We start from the raw sequence: 25,602 nt of genomic DNA, 5'->3' as shown, positions 1-25,602 counted from the left end.
TTATTTGTATTCAGTATTTGAGTAAGGCTGCTAGTTATAATTGGTATTTGAATATCAAAAAGTGGATTAGTTATTTTATTCTGAGGTATGATCAGATTCACAACAGCATTTTCTAGGAGTCTAACAGACTAGCTTTACCAGAAGGTTCCTCATATCATTAAAAGAATTTTATTTTAAGGTTATCTGCTCCATCACAGTCCATTCCCACAACCCTCTTATGCTGCTGTTGCCGCCTTAGGCTTCTGGCAAGTTGCCCAGGCAACAAGTGGCCATCACTAGCGTAATTTGTAGGGCTGTCATGCAATTAAAAAATTTAATTGAGATTAATCACACTGTTAAACAATAATAGAATACCATTTATTTAAATATTTTTGGATGTTTTCTACATTTTCAAATATATTGATTTCAGTTACAACACAGAATACAAAGTGTACAGTGCTCATTTATATTTATTTGATTACAATTATTTGCACTGTAAAAAACAAAACCAATAATATTTTTTAATTCACCTAATACAAGTACTGTAGTACAATCTCTTTATCATGAAAGTTGAACTTACAAATGTAGAATTATGTACAAAAAAAACCTGCATTCAAAAATAAAACAATGTAAAATTTTAGACCCTGCAAGTCCACTCAGTCCTACTTCTTTTTCAGCCAATCGTTCAGACAAACAAGTTTGTTTACATTTGCAGGAGATAATTCTACCCGCTTCTTGTTTTCAGTGTCACCTGAAATTGAGAACAGGCGTTCTGATGGCACTGTTGTAGCTGGCATTGCAAGATAGTTACGTGTCAGATGCGCTAAAGATTCATATGTCCCTTCATGCTTCAACCACCATTCCAGGGGACGTGTGTTCATGCTGGTGATGGGTTCTGCTTGATAACGATCCAAAGCAATGCAGACCGACGCATGTTCATTTTCATTATCTGAGTATGATGCCACCAGCAGAAGGTTGTTTTTCTTTATTGGTGGTTTGGGTTCTATAGTTTCTGCATTGGAGTGTTGCTCTTTTAAGACTTCCGAAAGCATGCTCCACACCTTGTCCCTCTCAGGCACTTCAGATTCTTAAACCTTGGGTCGAGTGCTGTAGGTGTCTTTAGAAATCTCACATTAGTACTGTGACAAAGCTCTGTCCTTGTCTCTGTGGGTCCCACATTTCCTTGTGGATTTTGCTAGCCTCAGAGGCTCACTGTGACCCTCCTCATTGCCCTTCTCTCTCTAGAGGCAAGGGTCACAGCCTACTGAGCCATTTTCATCATAAGCCAGCAAGGGAGGTGAGGAGAAGTTACCCTCCCTTGCAGTGTCTCTGTTGTCTCCCAGTCTCAATGGTTAATTGGGGGGTAAAGGAGGAGCCCAGGCCCGCCCTCTGCTCCGAACTCCAGCCCAGGGACTCTTATAGTATCAGCTATGGTAGCTGACTTTTTAGAAACAGGATGCATACAATTCCCTAGGCCACTTCCCCACAGCAGCCCCCACTTCCTCAAGGTCCACTTCACCTTTACCTCAGGGCCTCCTTCCTTGTGCCTGATATGGTTTGTACTGCTCAGTCTCTCCGACAGTACAGCTTTCTCCTACAGCTCCTGACACGCATGCCCACCTGACTAACTGGGAGGCTTTTAGCTAGTTTCAGTCAGCCCCTGATTGGCTTCAGGTGTCTCAATCAACCTAGCTGTCCTACCTGCCTTCTGGAAAGATCTTAATTGGCCCCAGGTGTCTTAAATTGACCTGGAGCAGCTGCCACTTGCTTATCCTGGTAATAGGGATTTGTTTAGCCTGTGGCTAATCTCTCTGTCTCCCACTACTTTCCTATAGCCCTCTGGCCTGGAAGGAGGTGGGAGGTGGGAGGCGGCGGCTGCTGCTGCTAGGCCCTGGGCTCTTGCTGCTCCTTCTCCAGCTACTCCCCTCGCTGGGCCAGACAACTCCCCCCAGCTTCTTTGCTACCTAGCTGCTAGACTCCCCCCGGTTGTTGCTGCTCCTGCTGCAGCCCCTTGAGGGTGGCCTGCTCCCCAGAGGAGGGGAGTGAGGGACCCCAGCCCCAGCTGTTGCTACTGCTGCTGTGGACGATGACACCACCACCGCCTATGAGTCCCTCCTGCTTGGCCGGCTGACTGTTGCTTGCTGCTGCTGCTGCTGCTGCATCGGAGCCACGGCTGCCTTTGAGGAGGACTACTCCTGCTGAGGGACTTTGTGGTGGGGGTTTGTTTACAAACTGAGTGACTTTCCACGTCTCTGCTCCTGAGGTGGTGGTGACTTCTATTGCTGCTGTGGGGAGCCAGGGGGAGAGGCGTGGAGCCCACCCCCTCGCCCATCTGCTCTCCCCCTACCACCACCACTGCTGCCCCCTCCACCACCCTGCCTACCAACTGGACCTGTTTTTTGCCCCTCGATGTAGCTGTTTGGTTCCCCCCATTTACCATCTGGGACTGTTTGCAGCAGGGAGCAGCATGGACTGAGTTACACTGGTGCATGTGGGTGCACTTGCCTCCCCACCTTGGACTTACCCTCCCACCAGCTGCTTTTGGCTTGTGGGGCCCCCTTCCTGCTGTGCCCCCCAGCGTCCCTGCATTAGTTTGCTCCTCCCCTCCCTGCAGCCTGCCCCACCTGCCACTTGCTTTGACCCTCTGGGATTTTCCCTTTCTGTTAGTTTCCTGCCCCGCCCCAACCCTTCAGTGTTTGCTACTTGCCCCGGCCCAAACGTTTGGTTTTGGTTTGGTTGCCTGCCCCGCCCTTACACTTGAAGTTCCCTTTTGTGGTTTGCCTGGCCCCCCTGGTTCCCTTGCTCTCCCCAGCTCAGCCCCTCTTACCTGTGCGCCTGTGCCCCCTCCATAAGTGCTTGTGTTCCCCTTCAATTGCCCCTCCCCCGCACTGTTCACAGCCTTCCCGATGAAACTGTAGTCCCTGCCCTTCCCAGTGCAGCAGGAGCAGCCAGTATCCCTACTCCATGCTTGTAACTATGCCCCCGCTTTTTGCTCCTGTGCTCCCCCCACCTCTGGCGCCCTTCTCCCCTGCCTATAGCCTAGCAGGGAGGAGTGGTTGCTTCTTCCCTTTCTTCCTCTGCCCCCTGCTGTACTTTCCAACCCCCCAACCTGGTACCCTCCTTCACTGAACACAACTTAGCAGGGAGGAGTGGTTAGCCCTCTTCCCCCATCCCCCTGCCCCTCCCACTGGACCCTCCTCCCCAACGTGTTGCTTCGCGGAGAGGATTGGTTGCCCATCTCTCCACCCCCATATTGGGGCCTCCTTTTGCTACCATGGAGGAGGACCCTGCCCCTGCTTCCGCCCCTGCTGACCCTGTGGCCCCCCCCTTTGCCACTGTCCCTGCCTGCCCCTGCGGCTGATCTCTTGGCCACCACTGGTCTGGACTCTGCCACTGCCATGGCCCCACCCTTTCCATGAGCAGAAAGGGCCAGGGGAACAAGAAGGGCAAGGGCCCCGCCCGGAAAACAAAATTTCCTGCTGGCGGGGCTGCCCTCCCATCCTTCCTTCCACCAGCTCTGGGGGCACTCCATCTCAGGCCCCCAGAGCGTATGCCCAGTTGGCCACTGCCATCCCGCCACGTGCCACCGTGTCAACCACTCTGACCCCCGCCTCCAATACCATCTCTGGCAGCCGGGGTCCCTTCCCCTCGCTGACCAGGAGGCACGGTGTCCACTGCCTCCTGGCGCCCACCTTGCCCCATGTCGAAACGTATGTGCGGGCGTTGGCGCGGGTGGTGGAGCCCACGGCCATCATGGTAGCCTCCAAAATGTATGGGAAGGTCGTATTCTTCCTGGTGTTGGAGACCATCACTCAGGAGGCTGTTGAGAAGGGCCTGTGGTGGGGGGCGTGTTCATCCCCCTAGAATCCCTGGAGGACCTGGGTGTACAGGTGGTGTTGACCTCCGTCCCACCCTTCCTTCCCAAGGCTGCCCTGTTACCTGCCCTCTCCACCCTGGGGAAACCCATTTCAATCATCAGCCCTCTCCTGCTGGGCTGTAAGGACCCCGCCGTCCGTCATGTCCTATCCTTCCGCTGGCAGGTCCAACTCCAAATGCCACCGGCAGCGCGTGACGGGGTGGCGCTCGAGGGGTCCTTCCTGGTGCTTTACCAGGAGCCCCACTACTGGATCCATTATACAATGGGGGAGGCCCGGTGCTTCCTCTGCTGAGCAACGGGGCATGTTCGGAGGGACTGCCCCCTGGCCCGGCATAGAGGGGTGCCTGGGACCCCCGAGACCTGGGAGGGCACCGGCCCAGTCATTGCCGGTGACCCTGGTGGCGTCGCTGCCTCTCCTCCTCCTGCCGTAGCCTCCGCTTGGGCCACGGGGACAGCCCCTCGCCCACCCCCGGTCACGCTCAGAGGAGCGGGCAGGCCTCGTTTCCATCAGCTGTAGGTTGGCGGGGCCTGTGGAGGAGAGGGCGGCGAGACCCCCACCAGCCAAGGGAGAGGGCCCACCCAAGGGGGAGGTTTCCCTTCCCCCTGCTGTCCTACCCTCGCTGCACTGAGCCCCAGAACCATCGCCCTCGTCCCCTTGCCCTCCACCTGCTGACCGGCTCTCCACCTCAGAGGGCTGGGTGCTCGTCCTGGGGAAGTGCGGTGCCCACAAATTGCGGGCTCGATTCCCTCCCCTCTAACGAGGAGGGAGAGGAGGTGTGGGGGGCTGATGCTGCTAAATCTTCAGCTGCGCCCCCGGATGGAGCCCAGCAGGAGACGCTGACTATGGAAGCCATGGCAGCAGACAGAGGCGATCCTGGTCCCCTTGCCGAGTCCCCCCGAGGAGGCCTGTGTAGGAGTTCCCCCAGCCCATATGACACCTGTGCCCCCCCGCCACCGTTGATGCCAGGGCGCTCATTGCCCCGGTTACTGGTGGGGAGGACTCTGGGGCCGCGAGGACTGATTTTACGTCCATTTTTGAGGAGATCGAGGCCCTGGGTCTGACCCCGGTCACCCAAGGGGAGGACGACTCCCTGCCAGTGGGCCTCGATCTAGTCGGCAGCTTAGTCCTGCTGCCCCCTGCTCCTCCCTGCCTCTCATCCCAAGCTGTCACCCCCACTCTGTTCCTTGGGGTGCCCCTGGGCTTACCTATCTGCCCGGCCGCGGTTAGCACTCCATCTGACGCCACCGAGCCCCATGGGGCGACAGCCGATGCTGAGCGGCCGGGCCCTGACCCTGTGGGCGCACCCTCTACGACCTGGAGAGAGTGGCTAGCCTCCCCTCCAGAGGGGAGCCCCACTGTTGACTCCACCATGCCTAACACCATGGCTGTGGGTGAAGGACTTACGGCAACTCCCATGTCCAGCATCAGCAAAAGCCCCCCTCCTGCCCACGTCCCATTGGCCCTGAGCCCTGGTCAAGAGGAGCTGCAACTCAGCTGCTGGGGACCATGAATTCACCTCTGTCCCTGCTCCCGCTCCTATCCCTGCCCCTAATCCTGCTCCTGGCCCCTCTCCTGCCCCAGCCTTAGTCCATGCTCCCCCGTTAGTCCCTGCCCCATGTCCCACTCCCGCCCTTGCTCCTGCCCCTGCCCCTGATCCCGCTCCTGGCCCCAAAACACCGCCTGCCCCGCCCCCTACCTTCCACCTCCTGTGCTATTGCCACCCCCGAGGTTGTCTCGTTTCCGCTACCCACGGACAACCCTCAGGGGGCAGTTTTCATCTCTCCTTTTTCCGACACTATGGGGGCTGCAATATTCCCTCTGCCGCCCCCTCCCTTGCCGGGGATGGGGACGGGCTGCCCGGCGCAGTTGCATTGGGGCTCTGCCCCCTGTTTGCCCGTCTCCACAGGCTGTGAGGAGCTCTCAGGGGCCCCACCGGAGGATGGCAGCGGTTTGGCTGCAACATCCCCCTCTGTGCTGAGGGATGAGCTGCTCCGTTTCCTAATGACAGCCCATAGATCGAAGGGCAAGGTGCAGCTTGCCCTCCAGCACTGGGGGGACTTCCATTGTGTCCTCCGGGCCGTGAAGGCCCTTTTGGGGTAGGGGAAAGGGACTGGGAGGCAGGACATTGCAGGTGCGCTTTTACCAGCAGGTGTCGGCCTTCCTTGGCACTTTGGATCCTCACCAGTGCCAGGTCCTGGGCAGGGACTTCAACACCACCCTTGAGGACTGGGACTGCTTGGGACTCGAGAGTTCCCCAGCCGCCGCAGGCATCCACAGGGAGATTGTGGACTATGACTTCCTGATGGATGTCTGGCGCGACCACCACCCGGACGATGATACTGCCTTCACCTATGCCCGGGTGGAGGACAATTGGTCACGCCACTCCTGGTTGGACCGAAATTATTTCTCACGTTTCCATCTGGCATGGGCACACGCCTCTGGGCTGGCCCCATTCATGGATCACCACTTGGTGACCATGACGGCCTCTCTCAGTTCGGAGAGGGTGGGTCCGGCCTACTGGCATTTCAATACCAGCTTGCTGGAGGATGTGGGCTTCATGGTGTCCTTCCGGGAGTTTTGGCTGGTCTGGCGGGGGCAGTGATGCGCCTTTCCCTTGGTACGGCTGCGGTGGGATGTGGGGAATGTACGTATGCAGCTCTTCTGCCGAGACTACACCCGGGACGCCAGCCAGCAGAGGGATGCGTGATAGGGCAGTTGGAGAGGGAGGTTAGAGCTAGGTTGCAGCTAGAGAGGCATCTGGCCTCCGGCCCTGAGGATTCACCCCTCTGCGCAGCATGCCGGGAGAAGCGGGAGGAGCTCTGGGCTCTGGAGGACCATTGGGCGCGGGGTGCCTTTGTTTGATCCCGCATCTGCCTCCTTCGGGAGATGGATCGCGGCTCCCGCTTTTTCTATGCCCTGGAGAAAAAGAGGGGGGCCAAAAAACATGTCACCAGCCTCCTGGCAGAGGACGGCACCCCCCTCACGATTCCAGAGGAGATGTGCGGAAGAGCCAGGGCCTTCTATGTCAGCCTTTTCTCCCCTGATCCGACCGACACCGAAGCCTGTAGGGTGCTCTGGACCGAACTCCTGATGGTCAGTGTGGGCGACTGAGACCAGCTGGAGCTGCCTCTTTCTCTCTGCCTGAGTTCTCGGAAGCCCTCTGTCTCATGCCCACCAACAAATCTCCGGGCATGGACGGGCTGACTGTGGAGTTCTATCGTGTGTTCTGGGACGTCGTCGGCCCAGACCTTGTCACTGTCTGGGCCAAGTCATTGAAAAGCGGGGTCCTCCATCTTTCATGCAGGCGAGCCGTGCTTGCCTTATTGCCGAACAAGGGGGACCTCTGCGACTTATGGAACTGGCGTCCCATCTCACTCCTCAGCACGGACTACAAGGTCATAGCGAAGGCCATCTTGCTGTGGCTGGGGTCCAGGCTGGCGGACATGGTCTATCCCGACCAGACCTGCATGGTCCAGGACCGGACTATCTTTGATAACTTGTACTTGGTCTGGGACCTCCTGTAGGGATGGTCTGTCGTTCGCCCTCCTGTCCCTGGACCAGGAGGAAGGCGTTCAACATGATGGACCACGGGTATCTCCTGGGCACTCTGCGGGCGTTTGGCTTTGGGCCCCAGTTTGTGGGCTTTCTCCAGGTGCTGTACACCTCTGTGGAGTGTCTGGTCAGGTTCAACTGGACCCTGACGGAGCCGGTCAGCTTCAGGCGGGGAGTACGGCAGGGGTGTCCCCTCTCAGGCCAGCTGTACGTGCTGGCGATTGAGCCCTTCCTCTGTCTCCCCCGCTGGAGGTTGATGGGGTTGGTTCTTCGGGAGCCGGAGCTGCGGCTGGTCCTGTCGGCATACGCTGATGACCTGCTTCTCGTGGTCCAGGACCTGGGTCACCTGGTGCGGGTGGAGGCATGCCAGACTGTTTACTCGGCAGCCTCCTCTGCCCGGGTCAACTGGGTCAAGAGCTCTGGCCTGGTGGTCGGGGACGGGTGGCAGGCAAGCTCCCTCCCACCCGCGCTTCAAGCCATCCGGTGGAGCACGGGTCCGCTGCTTTATCTTGGCGTTTACCTTTCCGCCACGCATCCTTCTCTGCCGGAGAACTGGCAGGTTTTGGAGGCCAGGGTGGGTGAGCAGCTGCGGAGCAGGACAGGATTGCTCCAGTGTCTCTCCCTGTGAGGGAGGGCACTGGTGCTGAACCAGCTAGTCCTGTCCATGCTCTGGTACTGGCTCAACACCCTGAGCCCGGCCCCGGGGATCCTGGCCAGGCTACAAAGGACAGCCCTGGAGTTTTTCTGGCCAGGACTGCACTGGGTCTCTGCAGGGGTTCCGCGTCTTCCCCTGGAGGAGGGAGGACAGGGCCTGTTCTGCCTGCGTAGCCAGGTCCATGTCTTCCGCCTCCAGGCCCTGCAGAGATTCCTTTATGGTGCAGGTAGTCCGGCGTGGAGCGTGCTGGCGCACGCCTTCCTCTGCCACCTCCGAGGGCTCCGATACAACTGGCATCTCTTTTTTCTTCACCTGCGGGGTCTTCCGTGAGGCCTCTCAGAGCTGCCGGTCTTCTACCAGGACCTCCTTCAGAGCTGGAAGCTCTTTTCAGCAACCAGGTCCATTGTGGCCACCGAGGGGGCGGACGCCCTCGTGGAGCCCCTGCTACGCAACCCCGATCTACATGTGCAGGTGGTGGAGTCTCCCTCAGTGTGCCGGAGGTTGGTCCTTGCAGAAATCAGTAAGGTTGGAGACTTCCTGGGCTACGACAGGGTGGACTTGGTGGATCCCCGTGCGCTCGGTCGGCGCATGGGGGTCTCCACCCTTCCGACCCCCCTGTGCATACTCCAGGAGGTGGTCACTGCCTTGTCGCCCCCTTCTCTCGTCTTCCTACGGCGGGCCCTGCGAGAGGGCACTCCCCGCTCACCCCTCACCCCGGGCCCTCCGGATCTTTTTATCGGGCCCCTGTTCCACGAGCCCCCCCAGCTTCCCGCTCCCATACTCTGAGCCGGCTGTGCACCCTGCAGCCGGTTCGCTTCCGAACCGCACCCAGGGACCAACTGTAGATGCTTGTGCTCCACACGTTGCATTTCCTCACCTTCTCGTCCCGCCCTGACACCAAGTGGAACCCCCCGCCTGCTGCTACGCCACCTCACCCAGCCACCGCCCCTGCTTTCATCTCTGGTGGCCGGGGTTCCTCCCCCACCTTGACCAGGAAGCACGGCATCTGTTGCCTCCTGGTGTCCGCCTTGCCCCACATGGAGACCTACGTGTGGGCGCTGGCGAGCATGGTGGGGCCCACGGCCATTGTGGTGGCCTCCAAAATGTACGGGAAAGTAGTCTTCTTCGTGGCGTTGGAGGCCACTTCCCCGGAGGTGGTAGAAACGGGCTTTGTGGTGGGGAAGACCTGGGCGTCCGACTGGTCCTGATCTCCATCCCTCCCTCCTTCCCCAGTGCTGCCCTCCTACCTGCTCTCTCTGTCCTGGGAAAACCCCTCTCCTTTGTCAGCCCTCTCCCGCTGGGCTGCAAAGACCCCGACCTCCGTCACGTCCTCTCATTCTGCCGGCAGGTGCAGCTTCAACTGCTGCTGGTGGCACGTGACAGAGAGGTGCTCAAGGGGTCTTTTCTGGTCCCCTACCAGGGGGCCCATTACTGGGTTCATTATTCTACAGGGGAAGCCTGGTGCTACCTCTGCCGGACTATGGGACATGTCCAGAGGGACTGCCCCTTGGCCTGGCATGGAGGAGTGTCTGGGACTCCCGAGCCCTGGCAGGGTGCTGACCCTGTCATCGCCAGCGCCCTGCTGCCTGGTGCCCGGAGCTGCCTCTCCTCCTTCTCAGCCCACCACTGCTCCTGCTCGGGCCCTAGAGGCATCTCCCCCAGCACGCCCAGATGAGCAGGAGAGCCCCGCCTCTGCTGCATGCAGTCTGGCGGGGCCTATGGAGGAGAGTGCAGTGGGATTATTGCCAGGCATGGGAGGGGGCTTGCTCCAGGGGGAATCTTCCCTCCTTTGTACCACCCCACCGTTAGCTCCTTGAGTATCCATGCCAGCGCCCCTGCCCCCCAGTCCGATCCCTCTTAGCCAGCCCACCAGTGGTACCATGGAGGGCTGGGTTCTAGTAAGGGGGAAGCGAGGCAAGTGGAAGGCTCAGGCTCTACTCCTCCTGTCAAGATTCCTTCCACACTCTGAACTCTAGATCATTGTGAACCAAAGATCATTTTGAACCAAAAGCACAGACCTGAAGAGGTTTTTTTTAACTGAAAGCAGTTAATTTTTTCTGTCCCTTTTGCCTGGAGGCAGAGGTGTTAGTGGTTTTAACAAAAGGATTTTTCTGTAGGCTGGGAACAGCTATCAGAGACAAAGGTATCGGGTTACAATATACCAAATTTTACAAGCCAGGTTTTCTTTTTCTTTCTAACTCTTGGGTATAGCTAGGTTAAAAACAGAGGGGCTAAGAAGACAGAAAGCAAAGTCCAGCAGAAACTGTATTTAGCCAGACTGGAAGCAGAAGAGAAAGAACAGGAACACCAGAGATGGGTCGAATTAAAATGACTCGATATAGATGCAGTGAAAGAGGCAGAAAAAGCCAGGGCAAAGACAGAGGAGGCTGCCCAAGAGGCTGCTCACAGGAGAGCTATGGAGGCAAAAGAAAAAGGAATGGAGGCTGCCCACCAGAGAGCTATGGAGGCAGTGAAAGAGGCAGAGAAAGCCCAGGAGGTTGCCCACCAGAGAGCTATAGAGGCAAAAGAAAAAGAAATGAAGGAGAGGGAAAAAGAGAGGAAGCATTCACTGGAGATAGAGAAGTCAAGGGTCCAGCAGAATATACTGAATAACCCTAACCATCCTTCCCCAACAATCCACAAATGGGAGCGACTATGTCCACAGTATGATGAATCCAGTGATATTGCTGAATATTTTCTCACCTTTGAGAGACTGTGCACACTCCATAAAATTCCTGACGCTCACAAGGTGACCACATTGGTCGCAAAATTGACTGGAAGAGCTCTGGACATATTCAATAAGATGCCTGTTGATGAGGTTTCTGACTATGATAAATTCAAGGATTTGGTTTTAAAACAATTTTAAGTTACACCTGAAACTTACAGAGTAAAATTTTGAACCCTTAAGAGAGGACCTGGACTAAGCAATGTGGCTTATGTTAACCAGATGACAGATCTGTTTGATAAATGGCTCAAAGGACGGGATGTAACTAGCTTTGGAGGAATGCGGGATTTGATGATATAAAAGGATGATATAAAACAGTGTTTATGGGACAAGAAAATGGTCTCAGCAGAAAATCTTGCTTCTTATGCTTATCAATATGAGCAGTCCCAGACCACCAGAGAGGTGGGGCAAACTGGAACAAAACGGGTTGAGGGAGGAGAGAGAAACAACCCTGGTCGCAGTTTGAGCGGATATCAGAAGGGACACCCTCAGATAACACCCTACTACCGGGGGCAATCCAAAGCCCCGACTGCACCCCAAGAAAAACCCCAGACACCTTATCGTCTCACCACCCTGTTCTCCAGGAACCCACCTCGCCCCAGTGACCAGTCAGCTGGGCGATGTTTTAAATGTAATGAGCTGGGGCATGTAAAGGCCAACTGCTCCAAGAACTCCAACAGATTACAGTTCATTGCACCAGGGTCACACCAAAGGTCCTCAGGCCCAGATGCCTCCCAGATACCCTCAGAGCAGAGGGAAACTGTGAGTGTGGGCGCAAAGGTTACAGTTTGGAGGGAAACCGGAGCACAAGTGTTGGCTATCCACACTTCCTTAATCAACCCAGAGGTCCAAGTGACGATTCAACCCTTCAAGTCAAACTCTTTTGACTTGCCTACAGCCAAGTTGCCAGTCCAGTACAAGGGCTGGTCAGGAACATGGACTTTTGAAGTTTGTGTTGACTATCCCATCCCCATGGTGTTGCGGGAAGACTTGGCCAATCATGTGAAGCTAGTCAAGAGGGTGGGAATGGTCACCTGCAGCCAGGCTAAGCAAGCTGTCACACCTAGCTCTGTTCCGGAGACTTCTACCAGGACCCAGTCAGAGGTGATGGAACTGGACCCCATGCCAACGTCTGCAACAGCAGTAGTGGATCCAGTCCCAGAACCGGAACTGGCAGAACAACCAGCACCAGAACCATTGCCAGCACTGAATCCAGTGCTTGCAACCCCAGCACCAGAGGGCCCCACTGAACCTGCAGTGGCAGCAGCAGATAACCCTACACAAGAGGCTCAGCCGGAGTCTGAACCCCAACATAGTGCACCAGCGGAGAGCGGGTCACAGTCAACGGAAACAGCCTCATCACCTGCATCACTTCCAGAGGGACCAAGCCCAGGTCCACAATCCAATGAGGAACTGATGTCTCCAGCATCAAGGGAACAGTTCCAGACCAAACAGGAAGCAGATGAAAGCCTCCAGAGAGCTTGGATGGCAGCACAGAGCAACCCACCGCCTCTCAGCTCTTCTAATAGATCCAGAGAATTAAAGGTTTGTCAGTTTACAGTCCAGGGAGGAGATGACACTCAGTGGTCTGAAGGTGCTGCTGGGGCCCATGATCCCACTTCCACCCCTCTCCGTGACCCTATTCCTGACCTCTCCCCTGCCCTTGGTGCCGACTCCGGCCCCCTCCCCACCACCCTTCATGCTGCTGCTGCCCCTTGGGCCGTCTCCTTCCCCTTCCCAGAGGACAACCCCCAGGAAGCAGCCTTCGTGTTAGAATCATAGAATATCAGGGTTGGAAGGGACCCCAGAAAGTCATCTAGTCCAACCCCCTGCTCAAAGCAGGAAAAGTGTTCTCCTATCCCGACCCCTAGTGGCTGCTATTTTCCCTCCACCACCCCCTATTATGCTGAGGCTTGAGGCGGGCCCTATGGTGCTGGCACATCGGGTGCCACGCCAGGGGTCCACCCCCTGCCTGTCCGTCTTCGTAGGCCATGGGGCTGTGATCGGGGGCCAGTGACCCTGCCCCCCCCCCCGCGAGAAGAGGTGCGGGAGTTTCTCGAAGACGTCCATGGGTTCTGCAACAAGGTGCAGCTCGCTCTCCAGCGATGGGGGGATTGTTGACTGTCACTTCCTGGTGGACATCTGGCGCAACCACCACACGGACAAAGTCTCAATGTTCACCTTTGTCTGGGTGGACGCCCATTGGTCGTGCCACTCTGGGTTGGACCGCATTTACTTATCACGCTGTCACCTTTCTCGGGCCCACTCCTCCAGCATCCAACTGGCCCCATTCTCAGATCACCATCTGGAGACCGTGACGGTCTCTCTCTGCGCGGAGAGGCCAGGGCCGGCCTATTTGCACTTTAATAACAGCTTGTTGGAGGATGTGGGCTTCGTGGCATCCTTCTGGGAGTTCTGGCTTGCCTGGCGAGGGCAGAGGCGTGCCTTTCCCTTGGTGCAGTGATGGTGGGACATGGGGAAGGTGCGCGCCCAGCTCTTCTGCCATAACTACACCCGACGGATGGATGCGGTGATAGAGGAATTGGAACGGGAGGTCTTAGAGCTAGAGAGGCATCTGTCCGCCAGCCCCGAGGATCCATTCCTCTGCAGAGTGTGCTGGAAGAAGCGGGAAGAGCTCCGGGCCCTCAAGGACCATCGGGCCTGGGGTGACTTTGTTCAACCCTGCATCTGCCTCCTCTGGGAGATGGATCACGGCTCCCACTTCTTCTATGCCCTGGAGAAATGGAGGGGGGCCAAGAAGCACGTCACCTGCCTCCTGGCAGAGAATGGCACCCCCCTCATGGGTCCAGAGGAGATGCGTGGGAAGGCCAGGGCCTTATCATAGAATAGAATCATAGAATATCCGGTTTGGAAGGGACCTCAGGAGGTCATCTAGTCCAACCCCCTGCTCAAAGCAGGACCAATCCCCAATTAAATCATACCAGCCAGGGCTTTGTCAAGCCTGACCTTAAAAACTTCTAAGGAAGGAGATTCCGCCACCTCCCTAAGTAACGCATTCTAGTGTTTCACCACCCTCCTAGTAAAAAAGTTTTTCCTAATATCCAACCTAAATCTCCCCCACTGCAACTCCATCCCCTTCTACATGGGCCTTTTCTCCCCGGATCTGACCAATCCCGATGCTTGCAGAATGCTCTGGAACGGACTCCCAACGGTCAGCGTGGGTGACTGTGGCAGGCTAGAGCTGCCTCTCACTCTGGCCGAGTTCTCAGAAGCCCTCCGTTGCATGCCCACCAATAAATCCCCGGGGATGGACGGGCTGACCGTGGAGTTCTACCGCGTGTTCTGGGATGTCCTTGGCCCGGACCTTGTCACAGTCTGTGTTGAGTCCTTGGCAAGCGGAGTTCTTCCCCTGTTTTGCAGGCGAGCCGTGCTCGCCTTGCTCCCAAAGAAGGGGGCCCCCCGCGACCTTCGGAATTGACATCCCATCTTGCTCCTCAGCACAGACTACAAAATTGTAGTGAAGGCCATCTCGCTATGGCTGGGGTCCGTGCTGGCAAACGTGGTCCACCTCGACCAGACCTACACCGTCTGGGGCGGTACCATCTTTGATAATCTCTATTTGGTCCAGGATCTCTTGGAGCTCGGGTGTAGGGATGGTCTGTCATTCGCCCTTCTGTCCCTGATCAGGAGCGTTCAACGGGGTGGACCATGGTATCTCCTGGGCACTCTGTGAGCATTTTGGCTTTGGACCCCAGTTTGTGGCCTTTCTCCAGTTGCGGTATGCCAGTGCGGAGTGCCTGGTCAGGCTCAACTGGACCCTGACCGAGCCGGTCAGCTTCGGGTGGGGAGTACGGCAGGGGTGCCCCCTCTCAGGCCAGCTGTACATTCTGGTGATCGAGCCCTTCCTCTGTCGCTTCTGTCGGAGGCTGACGGGGTTGTTGCTGGAAGAGCCGGAGCTGCGGCTGGTCCTGTCGGCGTACGCCAATGACATGCTCCTTGTGGTCCAGGACCCGGGCGACTTGGTGCGGGTGGAGGCTTGCCAGGCCATCTACTCGGCAGCCTCTTTCTGGGTCAGCTGGGTCAAGAGCTCTTGCATGGTGGTCAGGGACGGGTGGCAGGTGAGCTCCCTCCCGCCCACGCTTCAGGCCATCTGGTGGAGCGTGGGTCCGCTGCTCTATCTTGGCATTTACCTTTCTGCCATACATCCATCTCCGCCAGAGAATCGACAAGGTTTAGAGTGCAGGGTGGCAGAGTGGCTCCGGAAATGGACTGGACTACTCCTGGTGCCTCTCCCACTGAGGGAGGGCACTGGTGCTCAATCAGCTAGTCCTGTCCATGCTCAGGCACCAGCTCAACATCCTGGTCCCGGTGTCACAAGATGGCTGGGTCCCCTGGGTAAACACCAGCCTCATATTATTGCTAATGCTGTTGTATGTATTGGAAAGAATTTTGAAAAGGGTTAAAGTTATGAATGCAGAATGAAAGGTTTCTTTACAGGTGGCGAAAGGCCGAATGGGGGGAAAGGAGAAAGGAACGGGTTAACTTGATGTTCCAGCTAAACCCAAAGATAAGGAGCTGACTCCAGCCCAAGGCCATTGCACACACTCTGATACCTGCCAAGACAGAAGTGGGGAGTCCACCACCCCCCCCCAGCTCTGAGAAAGGAGAGTTGCTGAACAAAATTGCAGGGGCCGTGAAAAGGAGTGAGACAACAAGGTCACTGAGAGAAAAATAAGCCTCTCACGGCCCTGAAGCTGGTGTGTTTTGGGAAAGCTGAGGGAACCATGGCCGGCCGGTTTGAACTGGTACACAGCGCTTGGGGAACAAAGATCCCGGAAGGAGACGCACCCATGAGACCCCAGGGACTTAAAAACTCTCCTGGGAACTGAGGCAAATCGGAGATCAGCAACGGACCCTGGACGACCCGTGCCCGGGACAAGAACTCCTGTCCACCCCTCCCCCTCTTCTTCTTACGTTACGCCCAGGCTTGGCCAGCCTCGGATAGTGCGGGTGTGAGTATGAAAGTGGGTTAGGGCTTGGGGCAGAATCGCTTTCTTCCTTCCTCTGAGTGACATGGGGGAACTCCCAGCGCTCTCCGCTGTTGTTTTATTATTTTATCAATAAAGCTTTAAAACTCAGTTACTTGGTGTGCTCCATCATCTCCTCCCCTAACAATCCTGCAGCCTCAGCCTGATCACCTAACGCCTCAGGCAGATTGGTAACATAAGTCTGTCACACCGGTCCCAGGCTTCCTGGCCAGCCTCCGGACAACTACACACTCCCTATCCAAGGCCCCACAAAGTCGCGGGACCTCCTTGTCAGCCTCCTCCTAGCCCTGGCCAAAATGGCCATCTACAAAACCAGGGAGAGGTTGGCCGATGGGGTCTCCTGTGACTGTGGGGCGTATTTCCGTTCTTCAGTTCGTTCACGCATCCAGGCAGAGTTCCTCTGGGTGACGTCCGCTGGCTCCCTTGACACCTTCGAGGAGCAGTGGGCACTGTCTGGGGTTATCTGCTCAGTGGCCCCCTTAGGTTCCCTTCATTTAGCCCTGTGACCTCTCTCCTGTTCCTGTTATCTTCTTAGTTGTCCCCTGCAATTATTTGGAATCCTGGACCTGTGGATCCTCCCCTTAGGCTGGGGGGAGTTTCTTTAGCTGTGGATCCCAACAGGATTACTTTACTATAGCCATCTGGCCTTTCCCCATCACAGTACCTTCTTTGTATTTTGTCAAATCTGCAGTGAAAGTGTTCTTAAGATGAACAACACTTGCTGGGTCATCATCTGAGACTATTAGAACATGAAATATATGGCAGAATACGGTAAAACACAGCAGGAGACATACAGTTCTCCTCAAGGAGTTCAGTCACAAATTTAATTAATGCATTTTTGTTTAACAAGCATTATCAGCATGTCCTCTGGAATAGTGACCGAAGCATGGAGAAGTATACAAATGTTTAGCATATCTGGCATGTAAATACCTTTCAGTGCAGGCTACAAAAATGCCATGCAAATGCCTGTTCTCACTTTCTAGTGACATTGTAAATAAGAAGAGGGCAGCTTTATCCCCTGTAAATGTAAACAAACTTGTTTTAGCAATTGGCTGAACAAGGAGTAGGACTGAGTGGACTTGTAGGCTCTGAAGTTTTATATTGTTTTGTTTTTGAGTGTGGTTATGGATCACAAAATTTACTTTTTAAAGGTTGTAATTTCACGACAAAGAGATTGCACTACAAACTTGTATGAGGTGAATTGAAAAATATTATTTCTTTTGTTTATCATTTTTACAGTCCAAATATTTATAATAAAAATAATATACACTTTGATTTTAATTACAACACAGAATACTATATATATATATAAAAATGCATTATATATTTTGGATGATTTTCTCCATTTTAATTGGTATTCTGTTGTTTAACAGTGCGATTTAAAACTGTGATAAATCGCGATTAATTTTTTTGAGTTAATCGTGTGAGTTAACTGCGATTAATCAACAGCCCTAATAATTTGTTAAGGCTATGGAGGTTAATCTCTTGGAGGGAAGTTTAAATGTGTTGTGTTTGTACTTTGTTTTGGTTAGAAACAGGTTGCTTTCTTTCAGACTCATTGTGGGGAAAAGAATACTTTTGAAAGTGAAAATATAGATGTAATAATGTGAGTCTGACAAGTACACAGCCCAAAATAATTGTAATCTGGCCCCAGAAGAGGTGGAAGAACGTAACACTACTTTTCTGTTGCTTATCCCTTAGACAGCTAAATCACACAACACCCAGTGGATGAGATGCATTTCCAGCTATCACTGATACTAATTTATCACTCAGAGGTACGTTCTCTGAATTCAGCTTGTGCCCTGGAAGAATGCTGGTGAGACATCTCTTTTCCATGAACACTGCTATCAGTTGTGTTGAATCAAAAGTATTCCTTTTTGTCACAAGTTTGCTGTCTGATTTACAATAAAATCATTTTGGAGATTACAGATTGGGCACTTCATAAAGGAAATACAAATATGAAAATCAATCCATTCACTAATTTACCCGGCAATGGAAAATGTACCAGTGTGCTTCCATTGGGATGTAGAATTGCAGATTGTATTCATTACATATTCCATTTAGTAAGCAAAACAAAAAAGAGGTAGAAAGTTTATTGGTCTTTCAGTTTTGGTACAAAATTGGTGCCGGATTTATTACCACTGAATATTTTTGCAGGAGCAATGCTTTCCTCTGCAATCTCAACCTGTAAGAGATCCCATTTGACTCCAGATTCCTGGACAGTAATCTGTATTGTCAGGGAGGCAGGGCTGTAGAGATAAGTGTAACTAAATAGATTGTCCTTCTGTTAATGTGACGGGGAATTTGCTCAAAGGGTAGTGTAGCCCAAGGATGTATTATTTTTCTCCCAAAGACCCTTTATTCTGTGGGGCCCTCTTTAAGGAGGTTTTTTGGGGCAGCAGCAAGTAGAGAATCGGGAGTGGGGGGGGGGGGGGTTGGAGTGGTGCAGGGCCAGGAGGGAATGTGAAGGCATAGGGCCCTCTGCATGGATTGCCATGGCTTCTGGACTAAACTCCTTCCCAGTTCTTCATGGACCAATGCCTTGTGGAATCTTCCTCCCATATGGCCCACTTTCTAAGATATATTATTTTTGCAGGAAAGGTGATCGGGCCCTTATGACTTTAAAGTCTAATCAGAATTATTTCTAGAACTCTAATAATTCTGCAGAAATATAGATTTGATAATCTCAACAGAGCCCCTTTGTGAAACATTGTTATAACACCACAGCTGAAGTTCATAGGGCCAGGTTTTGCCCTCAATGTATGTATACAACTGCCATGGCAGAAGCTTAGTCGTGACAGTATTTGGCCCATGTAATTCCAAATCCTGAAGGGCTAGACACCTGTAACTCCCACTGAGGTCAAACCAGGATTGCGCCTATGATGAGAAATTTGCAGTATTTGAACACTTTTGGGTGTCTCTTCAAGCCTGAACTGAATATTCAAGTTCATACAAATTTTACTATATGTTGCTGATTCGATTTCCTTTCGGAACATGAATTTTATTATTAAAAGTAAGTAATTGTGTCTAAAGCTGAAGCACCATATCCTTTTATCTGCCTGCCACTTTATTTTTCTTTTACAGAAATCTTTATGAACTTCTATAATAATTCTGTAATGTTAGTTGTAGTAGACTGTTGGCAGAGCATAAGGAATGCGACAATTTCAGAACTTGATGTGTGCAATAATGAGGAATTCCTATTGAAATGTTTGTGACCTTTAAAGAATCTAGTATGCATTCATATACACAGTTTCCTACACTATCAAAATTCTAAGCACATTATAGAACATGTTTAAGAGAACTTGCCTGGTGCAGCTCTTATGCAGGCATAACTGATATGAAACTGACAGTACGAAATCTAATTTTGAAATTTACAAAATCAAAAGACTTAGGAGTCTTGTCAAACAGTGGAGTTGTATCTTGGCAGATGAACTGGAAATGGGTAAATGCAACAAACAACTTGAGAAACTAAATCAAATTCTCCCAGGCAAAATTTTCCCACAGGACTTGAAACAAAGAATAATGAAATACTTTGTTCGGTCCCAAGCTTTTCTAACTTATTTTCATCAACACATTACTTAATCCTACTGTTTGTAAATGCAACATTGTTTGATACATTTTATATTTAAAGGGAACGCAGTCAACTTAACAATCACATTGCTATCTGAATTTTTACTTAGTACTGTTGCTAGTAACTCCAGAGCTACTGTAATTAAAAGATGGGAGAAATATTTTTCTCCATGTTTTTCATTTTTAACAATTTGATAGTACTTTATATAATTTACAAATTTTATTGTTTCCCTGTAGAGTCGTTAAGTTGGTCAGTTTTCCCCTGTGAGTGTCTTTCACACAAGGTGTGGAGAGAGAAAGAAGTATTTGGGAAATAGGAAAAAAGAAAATAATTTGTTTTTAAAAAAAGACAGGAGAACTCAGGAGGCAGGTTTAGTACCTGAACATTTTCTACTTTTTTGTTTTGAAATTGACTAGATTTCAGTATTATAGTGCCTTCTAAGCTTTGGAGAGGGATTCCTACAGTAGGGCAAACTTGAAAATGAAAACATTCAAACAACATGATTCTTTACCAAAAATCTTCTGTATTTTACCTTGCTATAATTAGTACTGTAATTATATATGAATTTAGCAGTTTTTAAATAGAAGTTAGCTTCCTGTTACCTATTAAACCTACTGATGAAGACATTGAGAGAAGAGGCATAAGAAACAAGATAATTTAACAATTCTTCAAATTATTTACTTAGAAAAAGTTGTTTATATGCAGAGTGCACTGAATAAATAAAATTGACCAACGTATTAAAATGGCAGTAAACATATGTTTTTGAAGAAGTTTTCCATTCTGATAAGAAATATTAATTACATAAGAACGGCCATACTGGGTCAGACCAAAGGTTCATCTAGCCCAGTATCCTGTCTTCCGACAGTGGCCAATGCCAGGTGCCACAGAGGGAATGAACAGAACAGGTAATCATCAAGTGATCCATTCCTTGCCGCTCATTCACAGCTTCTGGCAAACAGAAGCTAGGGACATCATCCCTGCTCTTCCTGGCTAATAGCCATTGATGAACCTATCCTCCATGAATTTATGTAGTTCTTTTTTGAACCCTGTTATAGTCTTGGCCTTTACAGCATCCTCTGGGAAAGGTTTCCACAGGTTGACTGTACGTTGTGTGAAGAAATACTTCCTTTGTTTGTTTTTAACCAAAATCATATGAACATCCAGAGATCTGACTCATTCAAGTATACACAATCTCTTTTGAGCAATACAGATTCCTTTAGGGTACTCAACTGGAAAATCTTACTACCAAGACTAAGGTAAAATACTTTATCAAGGGCATATTGGACGTTCTCCTTCACAGTACCAGAATTACCTGCTGAAATCTAGACTGAAGGAGAAACTGATTATTATCACTGAGTCTTGAACATAAATATTAATAAACAGAAAGGGAAAAACTAGAATTGTTTTTTCTAGAAAACACCTTTTTATAGAGGGTGGGGGCTGTGGTTTGAGTTTCCATTTCTCATTTAGTTTGTATTGCAGTGTTTTATACAGTGATAGCACAGCGATGTGCTGCCAAAATTTGAACAAAGTGCTTCCTCAAAAATGTTCCACCTCATTCATTCATACATGCATTTCCCAGGGTGAAATATATTCCTGCCCCATCCAAAAATCCATTAGTTCCATACTCTTCCTCCTTATCTTGTTAAATAAAAATGTATGTATTCCATATTTCCTCACTCCCCAAACTAATCATTCTCTAATTCTCTCCCCTCCCCCCAAGGTACAAGTATTTCTTGTCCTGCCTTGCTTATCCCTTGTCCTTCCATCTCAAGTAGGTTCCTTTAGGTGGCTCCTCTACCTGGCTACCTTCCATCAGCATTGATAGTGACAGGTGTTTTGTACTGTGGCCTCTGCTGGCAGCAATGGTGGTAGGCAAGCAGTCATAGTATCTGGTTTTGAGGTGGTTGGTTGGATGTGGGTCAGGTTCTCTCTGGTAGTGAGCTAGATTCTTAACTTGGAGAATAGATTCCGTTTGGTTTTTGAGTGTGTAAGCTCTCCTAGTTGGTGCTTATGATAGACCTAGCTCAGCGAGAGAGATGGGTTTTCGGTGGCTACAGAACTTCTGCCCCATGTGGCTTCAGCTTAGCCTTGTCTCTTTCCTTATCTCTTTTCCTTTTGTGTTGCTGGAGCTGTAAGTTTCCTCATCCCTATATCCACTATGTGGAATATTCCCCATGCAATCTAGATACACTGACTGATGGGGGAATTCACGAAAGGCGTTCCCCCTTGCAGCAGCTGTTAGTCATGCAATAGTGGGAGCAGAGAGACAGCTGAAAATTTGAATAAGTAGGTCCAACTTTAGCATTTTGGGTAGGTTATGAAATTTTTTGCTGTTTCCTCCACTTAACATAATCAATTTGTATCCATGATGGTTGTGTCTCTGTGCAAAATTGGTATAAAGATTGTGGGGAAAGTTAGCGAGTTGATTCTTTGGGATGTGTCGCAAATTAATTTTACACACACAGCATGTGTGAGAGAGATGGAGATATTTAGGCTCCAGAAGCTTCCTGACACAGAAGTGGAGCCCAGGTGTGTATACCTTAAGACCTTAGCAATCATGTTGTGTTTTTTCCTGGATGTCCTTGCAAGAAAAAAAGCTAGACGTGAAAGCTGAGATTCTCCATCACAGAGCACATATTCTAGCTCTGTCAGTGAGGGACTTGTGTGTGGGTCCTCCAGCTCATTCGTGGACCAGCATCCTGTGAATCTTTTCAAATATACATTAGAGGCCATATCTTTGGCCCCACTAAGTCCCACTGTATTGCTCTGGAAGTACAAGGGGGACTTAAAGCTGCCTCAAGTTGCCAGCTGAGGGTTTCCTAGTTGAGGGTGAATTCTCATTCAGCATAGCCAACTCTGTGCAATTGCAAGTAATTATAAATTAGAGTAGCACTAAGGTGTTATAACTTATATTGCTGCTCTGGTTTAAAACTATCTCTCCACTCCCCCTTCAGGTGCACTCAGGATCTGTGCTAATTTATTGAAATACCCACTCGTAATTTTAACTGAGTTAGGCTCTGTACAAACACACACTAATGCTGGTTGGGGCTTTCAAATGCTACAGTAATATTAGTGATCAGTAATACAAAAGTGTTTTGAAACATTTTTTCCACTGCTTTTAAAAGTTAATACATTTTGTTTCCACTTTGTAATAAACTTTGAATTATACTTAATCTTGTTATACTTCTTATTTTTACTCTTCCAGTCAAAGTGCTATGGCCAGACGTTGCTGACAGAGGTTTATAAGCATTTGAATTTGGTTGAGTCCGACTACTTTGGAATTGAGTTCCAGAACATCCAGTCATATTGGGTATGTCATGGTTCCTGATTAATTCATTATAAAAAGAATTCAGCTTGGATGAATGCTGCCACCTGACAGAAGAAGTTTGTGTATACTTGTGGCTATAAAGCTGGTTCACCTATCAGTCAGGTCAATGTACTACTTCACAAAATATGTAATTTAAAAAGATACATAGGAAGAGAATCTGATTCATCTTACTCCCCCTCCATCCCAAAATAAAAATAAAAATAAATTATCCATTTACTGATGCTTCTACTCAATAAAGGTGTTTGATCACATTAATTAAATCTTGTGGGCTATCAGCCCAGATATTCCAATTGCTCTTTTTTCTTTTATTCCGTATTCTCCTTGTATTGTTTGAACTCAGTCCTTTCCTTTCTCAAAATTTACATCAGAAGCATAGGAACTTTTTGAATGGCTTCTTTACCAACTTTGTGTTTTAAGAGAAGGAATTGACCACACACAGACTCTTCTTTATTATCTTTACACGGTATTGTAGCTTCAAAGTATATATTCCAGACTATGATGAATGTTATAGGTTTTTTGTTCTATTTATGCTGCCCCCATATATTCAAAATTTATTAATTTTTGTCTGAAAATTCAAAGATGTAATACCCTCCCTCTGTGAAAATTAAGTTGCTCAAAATACAGAGTCTCCACACAACATTACGCAGGCGTAATTTGGTCTAGTTAATGTCTTTCATTGCTGCTGTTTTTTCAGTGTTTATATTGGTGGTAGCTTTTTAAAAATATGAGTGCACATATGTAGGGATTATTCTTTCTTTCGCTATAAAAGAGGAATAATTTTGTGGAAAACTATGAAGTCACACTTTTTAGTCAAGCTTTGCATCACCATAGTTAAGTGAGCCAGGCCAAATGTAGAAGGGAAAGGGGAGGGCTGGCACTTAGCCTCCATCATACATGTAAAGCTGAGAATCTAAAGGTATGAGTTGCCCAAATTCCACACACTTTTTGATGTTTGTGTGCAGTGGTGTGGTTTCAACATGGTTCCATGGCCCACTCCTTTCAGCATTGGTGGCACAGTTTGCTCCCTTTCTCGTGTGACTCCTTCCATACATTGACGAAGGAAACTTAGCACTATACTTATCACAGTGGTTTTTTTTGCAATATAACTTTGTTGTTGATATATACCTACTTCAGGGGTGGCCAACCTGAGCTTGAGAAGGAGCTAGAATTTACCAATGTACATTGCCAAAGAGCCACAGTAATAAGTCAGCAGCCCTCCATCAGCTCCCGCACCCTGCTCCCAGTGCCTACTACCCACCGACAGCCCTGCCAATCAGCACCTCCCCCTCCCTCCCTGCCCCTCCCAATCAGCTGTTTTAAGGCTTTGTGGGGGGAGAGGAGTGAGGGCAAGGCAGGCTCGGGGAAGGGGTGGAGTGGGGGAAAGGCCTGTGGCAGAGCCAGGGGTTGAGCAGTGAGCACTCCCCGACACATTGGAAAGTTGGCACTTGTAGCTCCAGTCCCGGAGTCAATGCCTATGCAAGGAGCCGCATATAAACTTCTGAAGAGCCGCATGTGACTCTGGAGCCACAGGTTGGCCACCCCTGACCTACTCCTTAAGATTAAATCATGGCTAAGCATATTTGTTTAACTGGTGGAAGAAAATTGTTATGCTATTCAGTGAAATAGGGAGGGATAAATACATGTTCATTTAGTAAGTACTTCTTACAGTTGGTTTTTGGTTTTGATGTTTTACAACATTTATGACAGGTTTCAGAGTAGCAGCCATGTTAGTCTGTATTCGCAAAAAGAAAAGGAGTACTTGTGGCACCTTAGAGACTAACAAATTTATTTGAGCATAAGCTTTCATGAGCTACACAAAGTAAAACTATTTCCCCATGTTTATTCCCCCCTCCACTGTTCCTCAGACGTTCTTGTGAACTGCTGGAAATGGCCCACCTTGATTATCACTACAAAAGGTCCCCCCCCACGCCCCGCTCTCCTGCTGGTATTAACTCATCTTAAGTGATCACTCTCCTTACAGTGTGTATGAAACCCATTGTTTCATGTTCTCTGTGTATATAAACCTCCCCACTGTATTTTCCACTGAATGCATCCGATGAAGTGAGCTGTAGCTCACGAAAGCTTATGCTCAAATAAATTTAGTCTCTAAGGTGCCACAAGTACTCCTTTTCTTTTTACAACATTTATGTAGCATTAGAGTATGGATATTAATTTTTAACTTTTGTCTCACTTCCAGATTTGGCTTGAACCTATGAAACCTGTCATTAAACAAGTACGAAGTAAGTACATATTTAATTTTTTTAAAAAGTTTTCCTTTAATTTTCAGGAATTTAATTTGGTTTGTTTTCATAGTTGTTACTTGATTTTTATAGTCAGGTTTGCTGGTTTTGTGCTTGTCATTACCATACATAGTTGATTAAACATACATCTACAAACTCAAACCTTCAAGATGGCTTCAAGCCCTCTAATAGTATCAAAAATTTCTAGAATATATGGCATTCATAGTTTTACTACCCTATTGAATTACTGCATGCTTTGTGGGCTATTTTGAATTAAATGTAGATGTTTTTTTTTCTAGAAAGCTAACTTGCTGCGTCCTCAGAGACGTAAATCTTGTCCAGTGAATTGCTTGCTATTTGTCCATAAAGTCTCCGTTCTGTGAGGTTTGAATACCCACGTCCATTCACTTAAGTGGAGGCTGAGTGTGTTCAGTATCTCATATATGATTAAGCTCTAAGACAGCCAACAAATGGAAAACTTATTTTCCTCCTTATAAGCCTTCCTTGTATCTAAACCCCAATATATGCTTTTCTTTGATACAGTTAATTTATAAAATGTGACTATCTTGTGTTGTGTTAGACCACAAAACGATAAAGCACTCAATTGCTTCCATTGTGGTAACACGTAGTAGCCATAAACCACACAATCTTGGTCTTGTTCC

At 50.0% G+C, this 25,602-nt stretch overlaps 1 protein-coding gene across 2 annotated transcripts in view; it reads left to right on the top strand.

The window, feature by feature from the left end:
• FARP2 (FERM, ARH/RhoGEF and pleckstrin domain protein 2) overlaps window positions 1-25,602 on the top strand; it is a 211,642-nt gene that overhangs the window by 45,759 nt on the left and 140,281 nt on the right. For both annotated transcript variants that reach the window (XM_084638831.1, XM_084638832.1), the window contains exons 3-4: window positions 22,578-22,682; window positions 24,898-24,940. In XM_084638831.1, the coding sequence (XP_084494957.1) occupies window positions 22,578-22,682; window positions 24,898-24,940 (148 nt within the window). The remainder of the gene's footprint in view (window positions 1-22,577; window positions 22,683-24,897; window positions 24,941-25,602) is intronic.

The sequence above is a fragment of the Lepidochelys olivacea genome, assembly GCF_965140295.1.
Source record: "Lepidochelys olivacea isolate rLepOli2 genome assembly, chromosome: 9".
Taxonomy (NCBI): Eukaryota; Metazoa; Chordata; order Testudines; family Cheloniidae; genus Lepidochelys; species Lepidochelys olivacea.
Note: the sequence above shows the minus strand (reverse complement) of the source record. Positions and strands in the feature narration are given on the sequence as shown.